This window comes from Indicator indicator, chromosome 21, assembly GCF_027791375.1.
Source record: "Indicator indicator isolate 239-I01 chromosome 21, UM_Iind_1.1, whole genome shotgun sequence".
In the NCBI taxonomy this organism is placed as follows: domain Eukaryota; kingdom Metazoa; phylum Chordata; class Aves; order Piciformes; family Indicatoridae; genus Indicator; species Indicator indicator.
The window spans coordinates 19,125,997-19,149,789 of record NC_072030.1 but is presented as its reverse complement, the minus strand read 5'-3'; the positions used below and the strand labels follow the sequence as shown (position 1 = coordinate 19,149,789).

General features: G+C 52.0%; 4 protein-coding genes across 5 annotated transcripts; 2 read left to right on the top strand and 2 right to left on the bottom strand.

The window, feature by feature from the left end:
- Positions 1 to 213: 213 nt before the first annotated feature.
- Positions 214 to 1,350, bottom strand: LOC128973964 (prolactin-releasing peptide receptor-like). Its single transcript, XM_054390461.1, has one exon. It carries the CDS (start codon positions 1,348 to 1,350, stop codon positions 214 to 216), a length of 1,137 nt encoding a protein of 378 aa, XP_054246436.1.
- Positions 1,351 to 9,081: 7,731 nt separating this feature from the next.
- CCDC32 (coiled-coil domain containing 32) lies at positions 9,082 to 12,761 on the bottom strand. The gene is made up of 3 exons (XM_054390491.1): positions 12,520 to 12,761; positions 10,536 to 10,692; positions 9,082 to 10,258 (listed from the first exon to the last, which is right to left on the bottom strand). The coding sequence occupies exons 1-3, from the start codon at positions 12,758 to 12,760 to the stop codon at positions 10,120 to 10,122; spliced, it is 537 nt and encodes a 178-aa protein (XP_054246466.1). The 5' UTR covers position 12,761; the 3' UTR covers positions 9,082 to 10,119.
- A 567-nt stretch (positions 12,762 to 13,328) lies between these two features.
- Positions 13,329 to 19,300, top strand: LOC128973894 (protein-L-isoaspartate(D-aspartate) O-methyltransferase-like). Of its 2 annotated transcripts, none has more exons than XM_054390375.1 (9): positions 13,329 to 13,391; positions 14,419 to 14,477; positions 15,312 to 15,416; positions 15,770 to 15,801; positions 16,503 to 16,607; positions 17,176 to 17,296; positions 17,931 to 18,016; positions 18,267 to 18,436; positions 18,746 to 19,300. In XM_054390375.1, exons 2-9 carry the CDS (start codon positions 14,423 to 14,425, stop codon positions 18,756 to 18,758), a joined length of 687 nt encoding a protein of 228 aa, XP_054246350.1. In that variant the 5' UTR covers positions 13,329 to 13,391; positions 14,419 to 14,422; the 3' UTR covers positions 18,759 to 19,300. The 2 variants fall into 2 exon arrangements, with proteins under 2 accessions (XP_054246350.1, XP_054246349.1); XM_054390374.1 differs by having other exon boundaries at positions 14,342 to 14,477.
- RPUSD2 (RNA pseudouridine synthase domain containing 2) lies at positions 19,228 to 23,494 on the top strand. The gene is made up of 4 exons (XM_054390460.1): positions 19,228 to 19,378; positions 19,484 to 19,968; positions 20,610 to 20,906; positions 21,846 to 23,494. Exons 1-4 carry the CDS (start codon positions 19,228 to 19,230, stop codon positions 22,647 to 22,649), a joined length of 1,737 nt encoding a protein of 578 aa, XP_054246435.1. The 3' UTR covers positions 22,650 to 23,494.
- The last annotated feature ends 299 nt before the right edge of the window (positions 23,495 to 23,793 follow it).

The following is a 23,793-nucleotide window of genomic DNA, read 5'->3' as shown; positions in this document are numbered from 1 at the left end:
GCTCCTTGCCACTCTGCCTCTCCCTGGCTGTGGTGGTTGTGTTGCACTGGTTTGTTTCCCTACAGAACAAAGCAGTCCTGAGATGCTCAGGAGAGCAGCTCTGAGGATACAAAGTCCTTTGGTTTGTTCCTTGGTGTTTGCCAGGCACAAGAAACCTCTGGGAAGTGCAATGTACCACCGTGACCAGCTCCTATGTCCAGCCTGAAGCAAAGTTCACACCAAGTCTGAAAGAAAAATGGATCTCTTGGGGTCCTCCAGTGAAGAGAACCTACTGTGCAAAGCTCTCTTATCAGAGACCCTGGTGGGAGCATCTGCCAAGGTGGAGCAGGTGTTGAACCGAGAGGCCTTGCAGGACCTGGTGCTGGAGCTCTTCTTCTTGTGGTAAAAGTAGCTGCTGAGGTGGAACCAAAACTTGTCATGGAGGGCGGCGTAGATGAAGGGGTTGTAGCAGGCAGAGCTCATGGCAATCAGGTGGCACGAGACCTGGATGACATTGACATACCTCTTGTCCAGGATGGTGAACTCCTCGTCGATGTCTCTGATGAAGTTCACCACCTGGAGGGGCAGCCAGCAGATGGCAAAGCTCAGCACCGAAACGGTGAGCACCCGGAAGGTCTTCTGCTTGGTTTTGGTCCATTTGTCCTGGCAGGGATAGGTGGCACCTGGGACGTTCCTCCTCCGCAGGTGGTAGGAGATGGCACAAAAGGAGAAGGACACGGCCAGAAGTGGGAGCATGTAGGACAAGAGGAGCATCAGGCAGGAGTAGAGCAGCCGCGCTCGCTCCTCCTGCTGCCAGAACTCCTCGCAGATGATCATGTCGTGGCCAACAGCGTTCAGGTCCAAGTAGTAAGTGTGCAGTGAGGTGGGCACCGCAGCCAGGAGGGAGAGCAGCCAGATGCAGGCCACGAGGCAGATGCAGGACCTGCAGCTCACCCTCCTGCGGAGAGGGTAGGCAACCACCACATAGCGGTCGATGGCAATGGCAGTGAGGGACAGCACTGAGACGAAGACGGTGGCAGCCTGCACCAGGGTGACAAAGTGGCACAGGAAGGTGCCAAAGAGCCAGCCCCGTGCCTCGAAGGCATAGGAGACCGTGAGGGGGACGCAGGCCAGGCACATGATGAAGTCGGCAGCTGCCAGGTTCCCTATGAGGAAATTGGTGGTGCAGTGAAGCTTCTTGGTGAGAGCGATGAGAAGGATGAGGAAGAGGTTCCCTGTGCATGCCACAGCCACCAGCATGGCGTAGAGAGGGATGAAGAGGGGCTTCAGCTGCAGGAGGAGGTCCAAGCCAGTGAAGAGAGGAGCTGAGCTGTTGAGCCAGGAGTTGTTGGGTAGCTGGCTGTGAGACATGCTGTGGTCCTGCACCTGGTGCTTCTCCCTCTTGATTTGAAGTCAAACCAAGATGAGACTCTTAGCCCTGGAGGAGAAAGAACCAAGGTTTGGTTGTGCTTCTGGGCAGAAGAACTCATCCTCAGGGCCTGGGTCCTCTTGCACAGCCCCACAATGATTGACCAATTGAGCTAAAGGACACTGTGATGGTTTAAGAGTGATCATGCCCCATGGCAGATGCAGTAGAGCTCCAGTGCAGGGAAAACAAGGGAACTGGCTCTGGGATAGTTAACCAGCCCAGCACAGAGATGCAGGACCAGGAAAGGAGCTCAGGATGTCTCCCGGAGGGTAAGCCAGGAGCTGTGCCAGCATAAAGCACGAAGAGAGGGCACTCCTGCATGTTTGCTTTCCATTCTTCTCCTGCCAACTCCATCCCAACCCCCCCAGCCCCACCACTGCCCTCCAGCTCGACAGAAGGGTCCTCTCTAGCTCCCTGCTCTCCCACCCCACCATTCTCCATCCTGTGAGGTTATTTTTCCCTCGGTTATTTCTCCACCACCCATGGAGCTCAGTGTGTCTCCTACCCAGCTGGTTTTCTTTCCAGCACGAGGGAATTTGTCGCTCTCTGAACATGTCCACAGACCTCAGAGCAGGAGGAGGATATATAAGTCAAATATATTCCAGTGGAAAGTGGGAGGAAATGCAGAACCCCCCCCAGGATCTTCCTCCTGGTGTCCATGGCATCAGACTGAGCATCTCTCTCCCTCACCAGCACCTGGACGCTCTGGAAGCCCTTTTCTGAGTCCACGGGGGCATGGGGAGTCAAACCAGCAGTAATTAAGTCTCCCCAGTAATTAAGGGGGGGATGTTCTGGTTTCTTACCTCAGGGCTGCACAAGCTGCAGGTGATGCAGCTCCAGGTCCCCATGTCCCACCTCGTGGCCAATCAATCATCAGTGTCAGGAGTTCCACCTCACCCCTCTGCAGGAGCTGGACCAGCTCCTCTGAACATCCCCAGGCTCCTTCTCCAGCAGTTCTGTGCCACTGGGTCCAGCTGGGACCAAGCCCAAGGCTGGGGGGCTCGCACTGACCTGCCCAGCGGTGCGGGGGCGGGAGCGGCTCCAGTCTCGCCGATATTCCCGGGAAGGTGAGGAAAAAGCAGATCCTTCCCAGATGTTCTTCATCAGGAGCCGCCCGCAGCTCCCGCTCGCAGCTGCCTTCTCTCGGGTTTGGGTGGGATTCGGGCTGCTTGGGGCTTATAAGGCGTGGAGAATCAGGACATTCCCACCCACCATGCTCGGTGTTCCCGGTGACGCGCACATCCCACCCTACCCCGTCGCAGGTACCCACCCTACAGCCCCAGCCCCGGCGGCTCAGGGGGCGGCGGAACTGCGCGGGGTCCGGAGAAGGAGGGAGCTCCAGGAACGGTCTGGGATGTTCCAGGAATGCTTCAGGATGTTCTGACAATGATCTGGGGATGTTTCGGGAGTGCTCGGGGGATGCTCCAGAGCTGCTCAGGGATGCTGTGGGATGCTTCAGAGTTGCTTCGGGAATGATCTGGGGATGATCCAGGGATGCTGCGGGATATTTTGTGGGATGCTCAGGGAATGATCCAAAGATGCCCCGGGATGCACGAGGGAGCCCCAGGGATGTTCAGGGATGCTGTGCGATGTTCCAGGTTCTGTGGGATGTTTCAGGGATGCTCTGGGATACTCTGGGAATGATTTAGAGGTGCTCCGAGACTGCTTCAGGAATGCTCCAGAGATGATCCGGGGCTCGTTCCCCGCGTTCAGTTGATCCCCCAGTGCCGCTGGCACCCCCCAGGAAATGAAGGGAAGGGAGGAGGGGGCACTGGCTGGAGGAAAAGGGAGGGCGAGGCGGGGAAAGGGGTGGGCGGGCACAGGGACCCCGCGGAGCTCCCGGTCGGCGGCCGCAGCCGCCTCTTTGTGGGGTGCTAGCCCTGGGGAGCAGAGAGGGGACGGCAGAGTTGGGGGACAGCAGTTGAGGGTCGGGGGGGCCCAGATGTAGGGCGATGGGCACCCAACAACTGTGTGCTGGTGGCCCAGCTGTGGGGCAATGGGCAGCCAGCCATGGGGTGAGGGTGGTCCAGCCATGGACTGATGGGCACTGAACCAGAGGGCAAACACGGCCCCAGTCAGTCGAGACCCCCAGTCAGCCGTGCTGTGGGGACAGGCGTGGGGCACGACGTGTGTCCCGTGGAGCTGAACTCCCCCATGCACACTACCCCCAAACCAAAGTGAATCCTGGTTCAGGGCTGGTGGGAGGGGAGCTGATTGTTGCATGGGCCCCCAGCCCTGGGGAGGGATAAAATTGCCACTTTTTCTTTTATTTCCTGGGGGATAAGAAAAACTCAGGCTGGGGCTGGATCCCAGCTGCCAGGAGCAGTGCTGGTACCACCAGCCTGAAGGATTCTGGCTGCTTCCTGCACCCACCAACCCCAGCCCCACTTTTCTGCCCCTGGGAGATGAGGCAAAACTGCCCCAAGTGCAGCCACCAGGTCCCTGTCCCTCTCTCCAAGCCACCAGCTTCTCCCATTGTCCAGGAGTAGCTCAGACCACCCTTAATCATGGGTGCTCTTGAGAAGCTTGGTGCTGGCAGGATGGGCATGCAGGGACACCAGGAGGCTGTCACCCTTGCAATCCACTGGCATTTGCCTTCAAGGTAACATCAATAGAGAGACTTTCAAGAGTTTGATTTAAAAAGCTCTGGCACTAAAATGCTTTCTGCACAGGCACTTGAAAAAGTTTCTGAGATGGGCATTGAGTGTTTGGGGACACACAAGAACCAGGATTAGGATTCCATTGCTTGACTGCTCCCTCCTCTGTGTGTTTACAAACAACCTCCAAGTCCTTAAAGCCAAGTGAAAGCCATCTCTGCACCACTGCTGCCTCTCAGGAGGAAGCTGTGGCAATTTCCATGGCTGCTGTGTGATTCTGTTACTGATTTCCACTCAGCTTCTCTCCCTTTGGGCTGCAAGTCTTGATTCTGGAACAGCTGAGGACATCTGGAGCTCTGCAGTACAGGCTGAGGCCATCATCCAGCAACACAATCACAGACTCATAGAACTGTGGGAGCCCAGCTGCTCACCTGGAGCTCACAATGCCACTGCTGCTGCTGAGCCGCTGCCACTAAATCACATCCCTCAGCACCACATCCATGCAGCTTTTAAACACCCCCAGGGATGGAGACTCCACCACCTCCCTGGGCAGCCTGTTCCAGTGCCTGAGAGCCCTTTCTGGGAAGAAATTTTTCTGAATATCCAACCTGGATCTCCCCTGGAATAACTTGAGGCCATTTCCACTTGTCCTGTCACTTGTTGCATGTGAGGAGACATTGTCCCCTTCTGGCTCCAGCCTCCTTTCACAGAGTTGTAGAGGGTGATGAGGTCTCCCCTCAGCCTCCTCTTCTGAGGAGACCTCATGGCATCCTCAGTCCAGGGTGGGTTTTGGGTTTAGGATAGACAAGACCCATACAGGTCAAGCCACCAGAACTCTGCTCAGCCCAGCAGGTATCTGATGTGCTGTGCCTGGCTGAGTCTGGATAAGCTGTGTGGGCACAGCCCCAGAGGTGGTTGGAGTCATTATAATGAGCTTTCTCCTTTATGGCAGAGATTTCACACACTAACAGGGCCACAGGAGCAGGGCTGTGAGCAGGCTGAAGTTCAGGCAGCTGTGATGATGCCCATGCAGCACTGGGGCTGCTGCTTTGCTAAAATCCTGCACTGGGACCCCCAATTGCTGCTAGGGCAGTGAGGCCAAGGCTTCAGTTGTGTCCACAGCAGACAAAGGTGCTTCAGGAGGTAAAACTAATTCCCCAGTTAACCATAAAATAACATGCCAAGCCTTTTTGGGAGGGATTGCTCATGTTCAGCAACTCCTTCTCCTCTGCAGAGCCCAGCAGGCTATTTGCTAAACTTAGAAGCAGTGATTTTAGTGATTCACAGAACCTGGGAAAGCAAAAAAATTATAGGGAGGAAAAAAATCCCAAACCAGGTTTGTTCTGTTGGCTGAGAAAGGGAAGAGCTGCCCATGATGGTGAGGGGGCTCCACCTCCTCTGTGTGAAGGTATAAAGGTGCTTTGGCTCCCAGAAAAAAGCTCAGTGGCACCAATCCTGCACCACATACAGGCAGAGAGGTGAGATAGGATTACCCAAAACCATGAGTACCAAACCCTGGAGCTGCCAACCTGCAGGGAGTTGGGGAGGTAGGGAGGAGGGGGGAACCCTGAAGGGAGCTGGGGATGGGGGGGACCCATGGATCTCTTTCCTCCTCCTCCTCCTCCTCCTCCTCCTGCTGCTGCTGCTGCTGCTGCTGCTGCTGCTGTAACCACATGCTGGGGCCTGTTCCGTGCTGCTCTGGACTCCTAAGGGCTGCATCCAGAGAGAATCCATACTGTATCCAGGGAATCAATCCTTTGCCAGCTGTGTCTGGGTTTGTATATATTTTTATTCACCCTTTTTTTCCTTACACCTTTGTAGCCTTCTTTTACTCAAATGCCTTTTATGTTTTGTTAAACTTACCTTCTTAATTCCAAATCGATCCAAGGCTGTTTCTTTTGTAATTTTACCTCTCTTTTCTCCTCCTGCCTAATCTGCTTTTCCCTACTGGGAAAAAGGGGAGAGGGGAGGCAACCTAAATCTATTCCATTTTGGGCTTTGGGGCTAGCAGGAAAGCTTAAACCACAGCACCCTTCAGGACTGGAGACCCCCTGTAGGTACATTTGGGGAAGGGGTGGGTCACCAAACCCTGATCCTGAGCTGGAGGCTGACCATCAGGGTGGCTGCTGCAAGTGCTGCTGTTTGCAGGTTGCATCTTTCCCTCTGTTGTACTCACACAAGCTGTGGCTTCTCTTCCATCCTTTCTCCCACCCCTTTGGCCGCTTTCTGATGCCACCTCAGCCACTTCAGATGTGCCTTCTCCATGCTAATATTTTTTTTTCCTTTCAGAAGGGTTTTCCAGCTTGTTTCAAGTCAGTGAGCTGCCAGGTGAGGGGTTGGTGGGTGGGTAAGGGTTCTGGACACAGGGTCCTGGGAGAAATGAGACTTAATTGGGCATTTTTTAGTGTAAGGGAGCTGCCTCTAGTGATTAAATGGAGGAGCAGGAGGAGGGTAATGATGTCTGACTGTTGCTGGGCAGTAAGTGGCCAACACTAATCTGGATGGCCAATGACTGCAGTGATGACTCCATTTCCATGACATGAGGCAGGAGTGCTCTGCCAGGCTGGGTGGTAATGAGCTGAAATTAACCCTGGGGCTAATCACCCTGCTGCCCTGGGCCTGCCTTGATGCTCGGGCAGGGCAGGACCCCTAGAAGGCTTTGTGCCCTTTAGGTTGGTTTTCAGCATGGAGGGAACCCACAGCAAGCAGTGTATGGAAAACCACCTCTGTCCTGGGACAAAACTGCTCCCAAAGGAGCCAAGAAGCTGTTCATTGCTGGCACAGACCCTCTCCATCCCAGCTCCTCCTCAGCAGCAGCTCAGGTTGTGCCCAGGTCTGCTGGGGCAGTTGGTGTCACAGAGTCATAGAATGGTGTGGTTTGGAAGGGACCTCTGGAGATCATTGAATCCAAGCTCCTGCCAGAGCAGGGTCACCCAGGGCAGGTCACACAGGAACACAGCTGGATGGGTCTGGAAAATCTCCAGAGGAGAGACCACAGCCTCCCTGGGCAGCCTGCTCCAGGGCTCCAGCACCCTCACAGCAAAGAAGTTTCTCCTGATGTTGAGGTGGAACCTTCTGAGTTCAGCCCCGTCAGGAAACCTGGCAGTGGCTTTCAGGATCATGATGGAATTTTCCTGAACCCCCCACACCCAAATGGCTCTGATTTACCTGGGGAATGGTGGAAGTGCTGATGGGTTTGGGTCACTTAGGGCAGAGGATTATGAAGGTACTGGGAAGACAACAAGCACCCAGAAATCCACCTGAGCTTGCAAAGTTTGTCCCAAAAGACAGGAGAAGCTGCTCTCCCCCAACCACCAACAGCATTTTCCATCTTGAATTCTGTGGTGAAGCTTTTATCAGAGGTGTCAGGACAACACTGCAAGAGTAAATCTCTTGGCTCTTCAGAAATCTGCTGCCAGGGACTTGCCTTGGAGCAGTGATTGTCCCTCCTGAGTAGACTGAGGCTTTATCACCTTTATCTTTCCTTTTCTTTGTTCTCCTGTGTAAGGAAAACCAAATCTGTGCTTCTCCAGCAGCCTGGCCTGGAGTCAGAGGAGTTAATTACGGTGTGCCCCACAACCAGGTAGGGTGGGGAGGGTTAACCTGGCTGCCAGGTCCAACCTTGCCCATCAGCTCCACCTTCCTTGGAAGCCTTTGATTCCACATCCAACCAATTTTTCATTTTTTGTTTAATAGCTTACTGAAAGGAGGGAAAATTATAGATAATCAGCATCACCCACAGGAATACTCTTGGGTAAGAGGAATGGGAACTATCAGAAGTTCTGCAGAACTATGACTTTGGTGAGAGGAGGCTGTGCCTGGTGGTTGAGGTTATTAAAGCTGGCTGAGAGCAGGCTCAAGGGGCAAGTGCTGATCACAGCAGGACCAAAATCATCTTTGCCTCCATATGAGAGTCTGGCTGAGAGCTGCTCTTAATATCAAAGAGCAGAACAATCTGATAAGGGAAGCAGGAGGCTCTTAACAGATCACTTGAGAAGAGAGATGGAGTTTGAATGTGACGGAAGAATGGTAGAATCTTTGGTTGCTGGGACAGAGCACATCCACCCTGAATCACTCTGAGCCCAGACATGCCCTGGACAGGGTAACCCAGCAGCAATACTGGGAGCTGTTCTCTCTGCATTTGCTTATCCTGGAAAAGCCTTTTCTGACCTCATGTTGCTGCTTCCAGAGACCCCATAGGAGAAGTCACTCTCAGTCCAAACCTCATATTGCCCCACACCAGGACTTTGCCTCTGAATGGAGCAATGGATTGGAAAGCTGCAATCTGCTCTGCTGCCCCTCAGTCTGTGAGCACAGTGCTTGAGGCCTCTACTGTGACATCATGCTGTCCATCCTGCCCCATGCAGATGATGACCAGGAACTGGAGTTTGCTGTGAGTTTTATCCCTGCTTCGTGGTTTTAGTAGCAACCACAGGTTCCTGGCTTGGATAAGCAAGAGTGGCCAGCAGGACCAGGACAGGGATTTTCCCCCTAGACTGGGCACTGCTGAGGCCACAACTCAAGTCAGTTTTGGGCCTCTCACTCCAGGAAGGACAATGAGGGCTGGAGCAGATCCAGAGAAGGGCAATGAAACTAGTGAAGGGTCTGGAGAGCAGCTCTTGTGAGGAGCAGCTGCAGGACCTGGGGCTGTCCAGTCTGGAGAAAAGGATGCTGAGGGGAGACCTCATTGCTTTCTACAGCTCCCTGAAAGGAAGCTGGAGGCAGGTGGAGGTCAGGCTCTTCTGCCTAGGAACAAGTGACAGGACAAGAGGAAAGGGCCTCTCAAGTTACCTCAGGGGAGGTTTAGATTGGACATGAGGGACAATTCCTTTCTCTTGAGGGCTTCCAAGGCCTGGCCCAGGCTACCCAGGGCCGTGGTGGAGTCTCCATCCCTAGAGGGGTTTCCAAGCAGTGGAGATGTGGCACTGAGGGACATGGTTTGGGGGTGCTCTGGCAGTGCTGGGTTAAAGACTGGACTCAAAGATCTTGGAAGGTTTTTTCCAACCTTTGTGATTGTAACATCACCATTTTGAACCAGAGAGACAGGAGACAAGGAAGGTCTGACAAGAACCCACTTTAAAAAAATGCATTTCCATACAGGTAAGTGATGAGGATGACTCCAGTGTGCAAGAACTGCCAGAAGTACTTCTGCAGCTCCTGCCTCCATGAGCTGTGGCTGACAGGAGGTGGCTGCTGCCTCCCTCTATCTACCTCCAGTGTCAATGCCAAGGCAGAAAGTATAAGCTAAGGAAGCAACCAGTGTTGTACAAGTAGAGGATTACAGAATCCCGTTAGTAATGGGAAAACTGCAGAGTGAAACAGGATGGAAAGCAATTCAATACCAGGACGTGTTTAAATCAGGTGATTCTGTGCAAGTCTGTAGTGAAAACAAGTTGGTTGTAGCCTCCCTGGCTGTCACTCTTGGTTTCCTGATACAGAATCTCATCTGAGCCTTTTTTGGAAAGGCTGAAGGAGATGAAGAACAGGTACAAAATGACCAACAGGAGGGGAAATTACTCTTCCTCCAGCATATTCTATAATAGTTTGGGCAACAAAGTGGAGTACTGCAGGAGAGAGCACTACAGAGGGGAATGTTACATAGGGACCACCAACTGAAATGCCTTTAGGGCTTTAAATTCAGGGAAGTGAAAGCTGTCTCCTTCAGCTCAGGGCCAGCTCAAGCTTCAATAGCCCAGAACTACAGAAATCACCACAGTGGAGTTTGCAGGAAAGAACCAAAAATGCCCAACTGAGTAATAAAAAGGTACAAGACAGGTGGTGTTCTGTTCTAGACCAGGAGGCTTTCTGGTGCTTCCGAACAGCTGCTTTTTGCTGTCTCACATCTGATGGATTCCAAACACCTCACATTCAGACTGGAATGATCATATTGCTAAAGGATGGGAGCAGATCAAGGTGAGGTTTCAGTTCAGTGCCCCTGCTGCTCCACTCCTGCCCTTAAACACCAGTTGCTGTGTCTGGAGGCCCAGACACGGGTTTGGCGTGTTGGGTTTTTTGTTTCCTACATGACAGACAATTGACATTTCTTCCCCTCCCACCCTGTTGTTGCTGTTGCTGTCAGCAGGGTTGGACAGGAGGCAGCTTCTGGTGTGGATCTCACTGCTCTGCAGCTGGAGGCTCTTCCTGGAGCTCCTGCTTCTCTGGCTGAGGCTCTGGAGGGATGAGGCACTGCACCTCCTCACTGTTGATGGCCACTTTATCTGGCTGCAGCCAGCGCTTCAGGTGCTCCAGTGTACTGGGGGGCAGCAGAGACACAGAGTGAAACAGAATAGCAACAGAACCTCACAGGAGTGCAGGAGAACAGCATCTGTAAACACCTGCTATGTCTGACCACTGCAGGTGCTGCAGCAAGTAAGGTCTATCCTGAGTTTGCTCCATGTGCCAGAGGAAGAGGCAGAATATTTCCTTCCCTGAAGACATTCTTCTGTAGTTGGGCTTTTTAACCTGTGCTTAGAAAAGTTTTACTCTGATTTTTCTTGATGAAAAGACTCTAACAGGTGCATCAACCTCACCTCTCATCAGTGTCGTGTCCCTCAAGGTAGAACTCGGACTCCAACTTCTCCTGCAGGAACCTGTCCCAGCATTCCTTCTTGGCCTGGGAGAGGGTGCGCAGCATGTCCTTGGAGGTCAGCTCCTGAGACAGGCCTCTGATCCTCATCAGCCTCCTCTCTGGGAAGGGGCAAAGGAGAGATCTGGATTAGCTCTTTGCTGTGTTCTTCTGAAAGGGAAGGTAAGCAGCATCTGGATTTTTATACCAAAAACTCTGCGAGTCTGAGGTGTATCTTAAACATGAGACACTGGAACAGGTTGCCCAGAGCTGAGGTTGAGGCTCCATCCCTGGACACAACTTGTTGGGGCCCCCAGCAACCTGCTCTAGAAGGAGATGTCCCTGCTGACTGCAGGGGGGCTGGACAGGATGGCTTTTGAGGGTCCTTTCCCTGAATATCAAGTTCATGACCATATGCACTCAAGAAATATTTTAGGTGAAGGAAATAAGGTTTATGGAATCACTCAACTCTGAGTTTTAATAACTTCCATGCTTACTGCTCAGCCTCCATCCAAACACACAGGAGAATTCAGAGCTCACAGGCATGAAGTTCCCACAATTTCCATGCAAGTGGGCATGGATACAAATGACACTGACTGCAGTGTAGATCCAAACAATGCCCAAACTGAGGGCAAAGGTGAGTGCAGCAGTGGTACGGCTGGCTGTGTCCTACCAGAATGTGACACCACGACTGCCTCAGCCACAGGGGAGGATGCGAAGTGCTGCCTTACCAGACACAGGCTGATACAACCACAATACACAGAGCTGTAAGAAAGCAAATGTCATTAACTCCTCCAGTCACAGATCCTATTAGAATGCTGGGGACTTTTTCCCCCTTAGATTTGAGCAGATGTGGTCTTGAAATCACACTTGTTACTGGCAAGTGTATTGTTGTTAGTTGAACTGGGCTTGCACTGAAGGGCGTCCTGGAGGTTATCCTGAGTCACAGAACTGAGCCCTCACCAAAAGGCTCTGGCCCAAGCACCTCAAAAGGTTTGAATCACCAGGCTGATGCTAGGATTCCCAATCAGTAATCCTGGCCAGGTACAAACAGGAGGTTTACTTCTGTTGACTTAGCCAGAACACACAAGAGAAATTTTGTGCTAGTGCTGTGCTTTCATCCCAGAGGTGAGAAAACAGACACAGACCTGGGGCGAAGCCTTGCTTGTAAAAATGAATCCACTGTCTGCACAAGCTGGAGCTGCAGCAGCAACTCACACCAGCAACTGAGGTCTTGTTGGTGTGACACCTTGATCTAGAGCTCTTAGTGAATCAGAAACTAAAGCTCTAGCAGAACCAAAAGCTGCAACAGCCACTTCTGCTCCCATTCCTCCTGGCCTGTTTTTCTCTGCAGCTTCCTACACAAGCCAAGTCATTGCACTGCAAACCAGGTCCAGAATAAAACAGGAGGAAGGGGAAAAGTACCACCATAAAGCTGCAATATTTTGCCATGAGTGGAGGAAGCAGCTTCTGGAGGCTGGAGGAAACCCAAAGCTTCCTCCAACATGAGCCTGTTCTGGGGTTCAGTGCTCTTCTGACGTAAACCAGGGTGACAAAATTCCATGGCCTTAATACTGAAGCTTAGCTGTGCTAGGATGCTAGCTCTAGTGCCGGTAACCTTCTCACCCCTTCTATCAAGTGTTTCTGTAAATTGTTATTCTGTTTAAAATCAATTTAAGACTTTATAGATTAGGCAGGAATTAAGCAATCTTGCAAAGATGATCAGTGTGATCTGTCACCTTGAAATACAGATTCTAGCTGAAGAAACTGTGCATCTCGATTCCACTAATGCACTTGCTGTAAAGGACTTAGATGCTCTATAAAACAGTTGGAAGGCACCTTCTCAATCAGAGATGTGAGCACTATCATCTCAGCTGCACAAACAAGAGCCACAGCTGTCACCAGGCATCTAATCAAACAGAGAAACTGAATATTTAGTAGAGACTCACCCAGGGATGCTAAATACACCTCTGAATCATTCAGGGGTGCCCAGGGCTTCAGGTTGGTTTGGGAAGAGCCAGCTGATCCGTTGCCCTGGCTGCCTCCGTCAGCATAGGAGTCCAGGAAGGAGTCTGTAAAAGCAGCGCTGGCATCCTTCTGTTCGGGATGAGGCAGACACGAACAGATTTCAGCCCAGAGGTCTTCACTGGATCTGGTGACCACGGAGTCAACGCTCTCAATCATTCTCATCGTGAAGTCCTGAGGTGGAGGAAATTCAATTGATGAACCCTCTCCTAGGCCTTCCCCTGTCTACTACCTGCTGCCCAAATCTCATCACCAGGCATTTCGAGCACCTCTCGTCCCACCTGGGAAGCGTGGGCACCCTTCGTGCCCCCCGCCAGTGTGTCGCATTTACACCCTGGAGCCCAGCGAGGGCCTGATGGACCGCGCAGGGACTCAGGCCACGCTGCTCCGGCCTGCACGCCGCCCGCTCCGCCCCTTCCCCCCGCAGGCCCCCAACACCACGCTCCCCGGCGCCGCTGGAGCCTCTTGCCCGGGGACACGGAGGAGTGGCAGCAGCCCGAGTCCCCGCACTTGCCTCGACCACTGCTGCCCGCACCGTAGTCACGAGAAGCCGCGACAGCTTCTAACCGCACATTGATTGACATTTGGATCTGACCAATCACCACGCTTCCCCGGCGGAGGGAGGGCGCCTATTAGTCCACCGCCCAGCGGAGGGGGAGAAATTAACCGGATGCGTGTGGACGACTGACGCCGCTGCGGCGCCATCTTGGAGAAGGGCGGAAGCTTTCCTGCGCAGCGGCGGTGAGCGAGCTGTTCCACCTGGCAACGGGCCGCGGGGGCCCCCTGCAGCTGCGCGGTGAGTCCCGGGACAAGTGGGTAAGGGACCGGCTCGGACGGGGTCAGGTGGGGAGGAGGGGGAAGCACGAGGACTGTGCTCTGCCTTCTGGGCCCTTCTTTCCCCGTCAATGCGGCCTTCTGTGCCCGTGGGCTCCAGCGGGGCGCGGGCCTTATCCCTTCACGGCGGCTTGGCCGTTAGCCGGTGTCACCCTGACCCACGCGGCAGCCTGGGGCATGCAGCGCTGCCTGGAAGCTGCCGACGACATCGGGCATTTCTCCTGCTGTGCGTCCATCCCTCTGCCCCGTAAGGTGATTTTAAGGTGGCTGAGCTTGAAGCCGCCGCTTTGGGTGCGGTTCGTCGCGTTAAACGTGAGCTGCAGGGGTAGGTGTTGAGTTCTTAAAGCTCCGGCTGTAATCAGGGTCATGTAGTTGGTTCCCTGGGGCTGCTAGTCCCCTGCAAGCTCTGTCGTGTTTCAAAGCTGCTGAAGGGACTGGAGAACAGGTCTGGTGAGGGGGCAGTGGGACTATATAGCCTGGAGAAGAGAAGGCTGAGGGGAGACGTCATTGCTCTCTACAGCTCCCTGAAAATATGTTTGAGCTAGGTGGGGGTTGGTGTCTTCTCCCTAGTATCAGGTGATAGAAAGAGGAAGTAGCTTGAAATGGTGCCAAGGAAGAGTCAGGTTGGATATTAGGTAAACCTTTGCTGCAAGAGTGGTCAGGCATTGGCACGGGCTGCCCAGGGAGGTGGTGGAGTCATCATCCCTGGAGGCATTCAAGAAACCTGTGGCTGTGGCACGACAGCTATGGATTAATCGCCATCATGATCTTAGTTTGACTCAATGATCTTAGAGGTCTTTTCCAACCCAAACAATTCCATGATTCTAATTAGTACTGTAAGTGCAAGGTTAAGGAGAGGTCAGGTTCTGGGGTGCCTGTCACCAGCTGCTTGTGGGTTCCCTCTCTGGGCAGGCTGCTCTGTGTCGCTGTGGGATGAGCTGTCTGCTACCCTGCACTGTGCTCGCACTCATGGGACTGCTCTTCGCTAGGACCATGGCCTGGACCTCCAGTGGGAAGACTCACCCAGAGCTGGTCAACAACCTCTACAGTGAGTACCAGCACCTCAAGCTGCTGATGGAATCTGTCAGCACTACAGCATGATGTGGTTTAGAGTCAGGCAGCAACACGTGGTGATACTGTGCACTCAGGAAGGTCACCTTGTCTGACTTTGGGTGTTTGGCCCTGTCTGAACTTGTTCTATTTATAATTGGAAACGAGATGTTATGCCCGAAGTGGCAGGAAAGAATATCCCCAGGCTTCCTTCCACTCCTGGAGTGATAAATGTTCACACCTTTAAAATGCTGCCTAACGTGACATCACTAGGGGCTTAGTGGTCTGTGCTCCCCTCTGGTCAGCTGCCCTGGAACTGGAACGCAACTGAAAACAGCTCTGAATTTCCCTAGCTGCTAAAGTTGGTTCTGCCCCTGTAAAAGTCAGCTCTGAATCTCCCCTGCTGCTAAAGCTGATGATCCTGCTGTAAGAGCTGCTCAGAGGTGAGGTGTGAAGGATGCTGAGTGTTGTCACAGTCATTGCTCTCGCTTTCAGTTTTCTCACAGCAGTGCCTGTGCTCATGAAACCTGAACCTGAGTCTCCTCTTTCAGGAGCAAAAGGGTGGCTCTATTTCTCTGTCACCGTATTTGGCAGCCCCAGAGACATTGTGGGTGTCAGCCACCATCCCCTGAGTGTGAGCTGATGGTTGGGACCACAATGTGATTCAGTGCAGCAGAAACTGAGCAGGTTATCCTTCCATCTGGGGTTTGTTGTCTGTCCCTTCTCAGATCATTTATTAAGCTGAACTCTCCCTGAAGTGTCGTTTCTTCTTCCAAATCTCTTGCTACAGTCCCCAGGATTTAAGTCATTTTGTCTGTTTTCCTTCTTCCAGAAAAAGGAATCATTAAATCCCAGCGAGTCTTTGATGTGCTGCTGGCTACTGACAGAGGTCACTACATCAAATATTTCCCATACATGGATTCTCCTCAGTCTATCGGTGAGTAACTTGTGTGTGTGCCCAGGGACCCTTCGTGTGGTGCTGGCAGAGGGGCACAGGGTGGTCTCTGAGTTTCACCACAGGTCACATAGATCAAACCCCGTCCATATTTCACCTGTAGGATCCAGAGGAAAGAAGAAAGAGCTTTTCCACACACAAAATGTTCATTGCTTTCTCTGAGACATGCCTGGGGTGCAGAAGCAAGCTGTGCAGCTATCCTGCACTCCTTAGTGATCTCCCAGCAGAAGGGTTTAAGTCAGTGAACAAAAGTGTGATTTTAGGGGCAGTGGGGGAGAAAATTTCCTCTGGTAATGGTCTCTATCATGTAACTTGTGTCACCCTTTCCCTTTCAGGGTACAAGGCTACGATCAGTGCACCACACATGGTAAGGTGAAGCTCTTGTAACAGAAATGGAGGTCATCCTTTGCCATTTTTATTGCATTTTTTTCTTTTTCCAATACAAAAGCGGAAAGGTGAAACATCCCATGGTGTGGTTAGCCTGCTTGTTTCTTCAGACAGTGTGTGTGAAGCTTTTTACTTTTAAGAGGAGTTTGCCCCCTACTCTTTAAGCTGCTTTTAAAATGTGCTCAGATGGGAACCCTGTGCAGCTGAGGCCAACAGCAACATTGTCCAGTTTTTGCACAAGGCCTTTTTTTACTGCTGCTTCACATCTTTGGGCATTAAGGTTGGACACAAGTCAAAATTTCTTCCCTTTGAGGGTTGTCAAGGCCTGGCCAAGGCTGCCCAGGGCAGTGGTGGAGTCCCCATCCTGGAGGGGTTTCAATGCTGTGGAGATGTGGTGATGAGGGACATGGTTCGGTGGTGACCTGACAGTGCTGAGTTACCAGTTGGATTCTATGATCTTAAAGGTCTCTCCCAACCAAAATGATTCCATGATCTTATTACCAAAGCTCTTCCCAAATCCTGTTCTGCAAAAAGATGTCCAGAAGAAACCCTCAAATTTCTCTCTGAATGTCTCAGACAAAATGCTCAGTGTGCTGAGCTTAAATCAGAGCAGGGAAGAAATGTAGGAGAGGAAACTAACATGGGATGTTTCACACCTCCTTGTGCTTGCTGTCCATGCAGCATGCCCATGCACTGGAATTGCTCAAGGATCAGCTTGTGGAGGGTGCAAAAGCTCTGGATGTTGGATCTGGAAGCGGATATCTCACAGCTTGCTTCGCCAGGATGGTGAGACCACAGGACTCTGATTCTAGGATGTGTTGTTTGTTTGTTTTTTTTTTTTCCCCGGGGAGAGGAGGGAGGAGTAAACTCCTCACAGACCAGCTTGTAGTAAAACCCAATGCAGCCATTTGGGGAATCTAACTGGATGCTGTCTTCTGTGAGGTGTTCTGTGTGTTCTGTCTCAGCTCAGATTGAGAGGAGTGGGTTCCTCTGCTGCACAAATCCATTGTAGGTTCTTTTATTGTCTGTTTCTTCAGTAGCCAGAGTCTCTTTGTTTTCTAACCTCCTGTGAGGTGCTGGAAAGCTGGTCAAGGTCCTCTGCTCCAGAGATTGTTCAGTCAGGAACTGGCCATGTCATGGAAGCTACTAATTCTACCAATATTCATTTGGAATCAAAGGGTTACTGGGATTCTCATAGCCAAGGTTTGTGCATCCCTCAGGTAGCTAATACAATAAAACCATGGGCTCAGAGCACTTGCACCTCCTGATGGAAATTCTGGCCCTAATAACGTGCCCTGTAAAACACATCTCTGTACACACAGAAGGTATAGAGGTGTGGTCTGCTTCTTTCCAGATGGGCCCCACAGGGAAAGCTGTGGGCATCGAGCACATCACGGAGCTGGTCCATGAATCCATCAGAAATGTCCAGGAAGATGATCCAACTCTGCTGAGCTCTGGCCGTGTGAAGCTCGTGGGTGAGCTGTCTGCTGTGATCACCTTAGCTCTGGCTGCCTGCAGATCTGTGCTGCTTGGGGCAGTTGGCCTGGGTTGGGTAGAGGCTTTTGCCAAAACAACTGGCTGAGGGAGGCCCACCCTGGGCTGGCCTGAACCCTGCAGTGTAAGCTAGAAGTATGTAATGGTACAGGCAGTCTCACCATGCACCTCACTTCAAGTGTGCAGTGACTGCCTTAGCTCAGTCAGAGACCCTCCTCAGAGCAAAGTGGTTGTCCCACATCTGGGCTTTAGTGTGGGTGGGTCTGCACACATGGTTTGGATTTTTTGGGGAGGATAATTTGTCAGCTTTTCTGCACCTGGAATCACAAGCCTGCACAGAGCCGCTGTGTGACTGAAGGGACCTCTTGACTGTGACTGTTTCTTCTTCTGGTAGTGCTTATTTCCAGGAATCAAGAGATTTCCCCTGGATTTCCCCTTTTTAAACAGTAAAGTAAGGCTAAAGCCAGTGATTTGATTTGGGAATTCAAATTCTCATTACAGTCTCTTTATGTGAAGATTTCATCATTTAGATTTTGACTAAAAGGAAGTAAGAAGAATTACTGTTCTGTGGAGCTGTTATGAGAAATCTCTTCAGCATGCTTTTTCCTCCTGCAGTGGGCGATGGCAGGCAGGGGTACCCTGAAGAGGCTCCTTATGATGCCATTCATGTTGGAGCAGCAGCAGCAACAGTACCAAAGGAGGTAAGAGTGACCATGCTGGATGGCTGCTGGTGTAGGCTGCCTGCATCCTAGCTGTGGAAAAAAAAAAAAAATTAGGGAAACATTGAAAAAAAAAAAAAAACAATTAGGGAATCACCAGAAGCTTTTTTTTTTCTGCCTGTTATACATGGAACTGCCAAGCTTTTGCTTATCCAGAGGTCCTGACCCTCACAGCTTATTTTTGTTGTCTCCTTTTTGTGGCTCTGCTGACTGTGGTTTCTCTGCTTCCCAGTTGCTGAATGAGTTGAAGCCAGGGGGTCGGCTGATACTGCCTGTGGGTCCCGAGGGTGCCAACCAAGTGCTGATGCAGTACGACAAAACCAGCGATGGGCAGATCATCGAGACACAGCTGATGGGAGTCATCTACGTGCCCCTGACAGATAAGGAGAAGCAGTGGCCTCGGTAAAAATCTGCTCTCCTCTGAGGAACATTTCTTCTGTCCCTGTGAGCTTGCTCTCCTTGGCTGCTGGCTTTGCTGACAGACAGTCCTGGATTCCTAGCAAATGCCGTTTGTAAAGAGAGAAGGAAGAGGCTTGCGTGGTAGGGCACAGCAGAGCAGAATGTGTTTGCTATGTTTGCAGACTGAGGACTGAGCTTTTTGCTTTTTTCTTTTTTTTGGACCCTGTGCACTTTTGTAAGCACCATAGCCGTGCTGATTGTCTTGTGGAACCGAAGGCCACAAATAGTAACTATTTTTTTTCTTTGCCTCAGGGATGAATTCTGACGGATGGATATCTCTATCTAAAGTGACCTCAGAAAGCTGATGAATGGGACTTAAGACTGTAAATGGTCTGTATGGTTTTGCTTTTGGATCAGAAGCTTTATCAGCAGAGGTGCTCATGAAGGCAATTTCTGCTTTAGCAGAGCTCGTTATTGAGGGATGGAGGAAGGGCCTTTGTCCAGGAGCCGGGGAAGGCTCTTGAGGCCATGTGAGTGGTTCCAGGTTAACTCCAGCTGTCCTCTCTGAGCTGCAGATAACATCTATTCACAGAGAATTCCAAAATCAGACAGGAATACTTAAAACTTCACTAAAACCACTCCTTAATATTGACTACTCTGCCTAATGCTTCAAGAAAGTAAGATGCAATTATTGCTTCAGAGCAGCGATCAAACCCTCATTTGTCAAAGTTTAATTACTTCCTGTCTCTTCCTGTCTCGCAACAACTAATTTTGCGTTTCAGAGTTTGGGGGTTATGAAAACTCCCCTGAAGCGCTCTTCCTCCTCCCGCTTCACCACACGGCCGGCTGCAGCGGGAGGGCTGAGAGCGGCAGGTGGGCCGCGGGGGTGGGGATTCAAGGGGCTCTTCTGGAACGGTTTTAGGGGAGAACGACCCCGTTGTGCTGGTAAGTAAAATCCTTCCCTCCCCGTTCGTCCGCTGCAGCCTCCTCCGTGCGCCGAGGGGAAGGGGTGGGGAGAGTTGATGTCTCCGTGGTGATTGGCTGCGGCAGGGAGCGTCGCGCTGTGCGTGCTGCGTCAGGCCGTGCGCCGAGCCGGCGAGGTGCGGGCAGCGTGGCTGTGCCCGGTGGTGCGGCGTGGGGCCCGCCCGCCGCGCCCCCTCCTGCCCCGCAGCTGCATCATGGCGGATTCGGGCTCAGGGGACAAGGAGGAAGCGGCGCCGGCCCCTAAGAAGCGGCGGCTGGCGGGCGGAGAGCGGTACGTGCCGCCGCCGCGGAAGCTGAGCACGGGGGTGAGTTTCGGCGCGGAGCACTTCGCTGAGACCTCCTACTACTTCGAGGGGGGGCTGCGGAAGGTGCGACCCTACTACTTCGATTTCCGCACGTACTGCAAGGGCCGCTGGGTTGGCCGCAGCCTCCTGGACGTCTTCAGCACCGAGTTCCGCGCACAGCCCATCGATTACTATCGCGCTGCCGCCCGCGCCGGCCGCCTCCGCCTCAACGAGGAGCCCGTGCGAGACCTGGACATCGTGCTCAAGGTGGGCACACACACACCCCCAGCTGGGAACCCGGCATGGGAGAGCTTGGCTCGTCTCTTAGTTTTTAAATTATAAAATGGTCTGGGTTGGAAGGGACCGTTAAAACTCATCTGGTGCAACCAGCAGGGACATCTGCAGCTAGAGCAGGTTACTCAGAGCCCCAAACAACCTGACTTGCAATGGTTCTTCTTGTCAATGGTTTCTACTTGGGTATGGAGCCAATGACCACAATTCTTTGAGTGCAGCCACCCTGCCAATTCCTTATCCACTCGGTCCAGCAAATCCCTATCTCCATTTAGAGTCAAGAGTGTTGTCTGGGAAGGAGGATTTTGTGTAGGCTCTGTGATGAGTATCACCCTGATGGTCATCAGCAGAATGAAATAACCTTGTGGTAATGCTGAAGGAGACCTGTCTCCCAGAGAATCCTTACCCCAGGAAGGGCAGCGTGCCCTACAGCTTCCTGCATGGCCCCTGCGAACAAGTGAGATACAGAGAGATCACTTAGGGTAGGTTACTGGATTTGACCAATGATGTACAGAGTTGTGTTGATTGCTGGGTTCCAGGACAGAGGCAGTTTCATTTTTACCCCGTTGTGGGAGGTCGCATAGGTTGCACTCTGTCGTTGTCTGTCTTTCCCACAGAACAATGACTTCCTCAGGAACACTGTGCATCGCCATGAGCCCCCAGTCACTGCCCAGCCCATCCAGATCTTGGCGGAGGACAGTGAGGTGGTGGTGGTGGACAAGCCCTCCTCACTGCCCGTGCACCCCTGCGGCAGGTTTCGGCACAACACCGTCATCTTCATCCTGGGCAAGGAGCACCACCTGCAGGAGCTGCACACCATCCACCGCCTGGACCGCATGACCTCGGGGGTGCTCATGTTTGCCAAGACTCTGGAGGTATCTAAGAGGATGGATGAGCAGGTTCGGGAGAGACAGGTGAGAGCCAGGGGCTGGGAGAGTTGGGAGGTTTCTTGAATGGTGTTTTCTTGAAGTGGGTACAAAGTCAGCCAGAGTTTTGGTCTAAATGAGCACAAGTTCCCAAAGCAGTTTGTGATCCTTATTGTGTGAGGCCCGAGAGGCATCAAGAGGAAAAGACTGATTGAAAATGGAATTGATTTTTGGCAATATTGGATTGAAAGAGATCTCCTGCCTCGGGGGACTGTGCAGGCTGACTGGGGTTGTGCAAAGCAGAGAGCACTGTTACTTGCAAGTGAGGAAACGTATCAGTCATCCAGTACTTACTCCCTTGTAAAAGCTGTAGCAGTTGTTTCACTTCTCCAGTGTCTCCTGACCCAAAAAAACCCTCCAGCTGTAGGCTGCTGCCTTCTTAGAAATTCCTTTAAGACCACAACCCCTTAAAGGTCCAAGCTGGCTCTTGAATTTGAGGAAGACAGCCCAGGCCTTTGTGTTCTTTTTTTTTTTTCTTGACTAGTTGGGAAAGCATGAGAGAAATTTGTTTTTAAATAGCTGATTGTGTTTATTTTTGCACTTTTCTTGTTCAGTTACAGTGAAATTTGGGCAGTGTCTTGCCTGCAAATCACAGGATGTTAGGAGTTGGAAGGGACCTCAGGAGATTGTTGAGTCTAACCCCACTGCCAGAGCAGGACCATAGAATCCAGCACAGGTCCCACAGGAATGCATCTACACAGGGCTGGAAAGTCTCCAGAGCAGGAGACTCCACAACCTCTCTGGGCAGCCTGTTCCAGTGCTCTGTGAGCCTCACAGTGAAGAAGCTCCTCCTCAGGTTGAGGTGGAACCTCCTGTGCTGTGGTTTATATCCATAGTGTATTTCATTGAAGAGAGGAGAGGAGTAGCTGGGATGGGGCTCAGGTTTTTTCTGTTCTGCTTGGTGAGAGTTTCTCTTGCCTCGTGCAGCTGGAGAAGGAGTACGTCTGCCGTGTGGTGGGGGAGTTCCCAGAGCACGAGGTGGTCTGTGAGGAGCCCATACTGGTTGTCTCCTACAAAGTGGGGGTGTGCCGTGTGGACCCCAGGGGCAAGCCCTGCCAAACCCTCTTCCAGAGGCTGAGCTACAACGGCAGGAGCAGCGTGGTCAGGTGTGTTCCCCGTACCGGCCGCACGCACCAGATCCGTGTCCACCTGCAGTTCCTGGGGCACCCCATCCTCAACGACCCCATCTACAACATGGATGCCTGGGGCCCCCAGAGGGGTAAGGGGGGCAAGGTGGATAAAACAGATGAGGAGCTCCTGAAGGCGCTGGTGGAGGAGCACCGTTGGAAGCAGAGCCTGGACATCCTGGGTGTCTTGGAGGAAGACTTGAGCTCCAGTGCTGAGGGTAAGGATTGTGATGATCCAAGGGACTGGACAAAGCCTGTGCAGGCTGATCCCGTCAGCAAGACCTCCTGCCCTGCCAGGGATCCCAAGGGGGCTGCCAAGGATCCCGAGGGGAATGACACAGATGCTTGTCCACTCAGCTCTAGTGCCAGCCTGGAAACGCTTGAAAAAAACAAAGAGCTTGGTGATGGTGAGACTCAGAACAGGCAGGGGGGAGAGCAGGGTTCAGAGGAGAAGGACCCTTTGTGCCTGGAGTGCAAGGTCACCAGGAGGGACCCATCTCCCAAGGAGCTGGTGATGTACCTCCATGCCCTGCGCTACAAGGGAGCAGAGTTTGAGTACTGCTCCAAGATGCCCCAGTGGGCAGTGGAGGACTGGGAGGAATGACCAAGGACATCTGACACCTTTGGACACTGTTGGCGAGGAAGGTGTCTGGTAAAGACCCAAACTGACTTTTGCCCATGTGGTTGAGATGAACAAACTGCCTGTGACTTGAGATGGGGTGGGAAGGACTGTTGGGACTCAGGAATTGTCCTGACTAGGCTGAGCTGGAGCCCCTTCTTCATGCCTCTTACACCTGAATCATGCTGCCCTTCAGAGATCCTGCATCTGAGGGCAACAAACACTGATTGGCAGGGACAGCTTTGCCTTTCCCCTCAGCCTGCTCTGGGGCTGATGTCATTATCCACACAGATAACTAACAGATAATTCTTGTGTCTTACTGTGAGAGCTGCTGAAATGTCCTCCAAGATGCTGGGTATCAGCTGATACAAACCTGGGGTTACTGTTTTTTGTCAGACTGGTTGTAAAACCCAAACATGATCACTGTAAGGGGAACTCAAAGCACTGTGAAGCTGCTTTATGTTGTGCTTCCTTTGTTCATGAAGCAGACTTGGCTTTGGCATCACTCTTTCAGTATTCATTCAAATAGTTACTTAAAATTAGTAACTGTAAGGACTGATCTCTGTATTTGGCCTGTTTTGAGAGGTGCTATTCCTCAGATTTTGTCAGGTTTATAAGATGACTGAATAGGGTTGTGTTTTTTTTTCTTTCCTGTCTTTTCTGTCACCTCCCTTTTGACCCATCCCCTGCCTTCTCACAAACATCTGGTTCTTCTGTTAAGAAATCATCTCCATCCCTGAGCAGAAAGCCAAAGCAGAGGTCACTCAGTCTACTTGTTTAAATTAAATTGCAGTATGGGCAGGTTGCTCCTGATGGGTGTGGAAGTGTTAATATCAACTGCAGTGTGACAATCAGCTTTGAAGAAACATAAAAGCTGGTTTAGAGACAGAAGACTTTTTTAATGCATTTTATGTGACTGTGTGTCCAGGATGATAAATATCACCATAATTCTTATTTTCATCAGGGCTTATATGACCTCTTGGCCTCTGGCAGGGTTATTGCAATAATTTTGCTGTCTCAGATTCTTTTGAAAGATGAGGAAAGGAATCCAGAGGAGCTGGTACTGTTGAGAAGTGACACAGCCTTGTTGGAGCATGGTCCCTTCTCTCTCTGTGCTGTGCTCACAGGA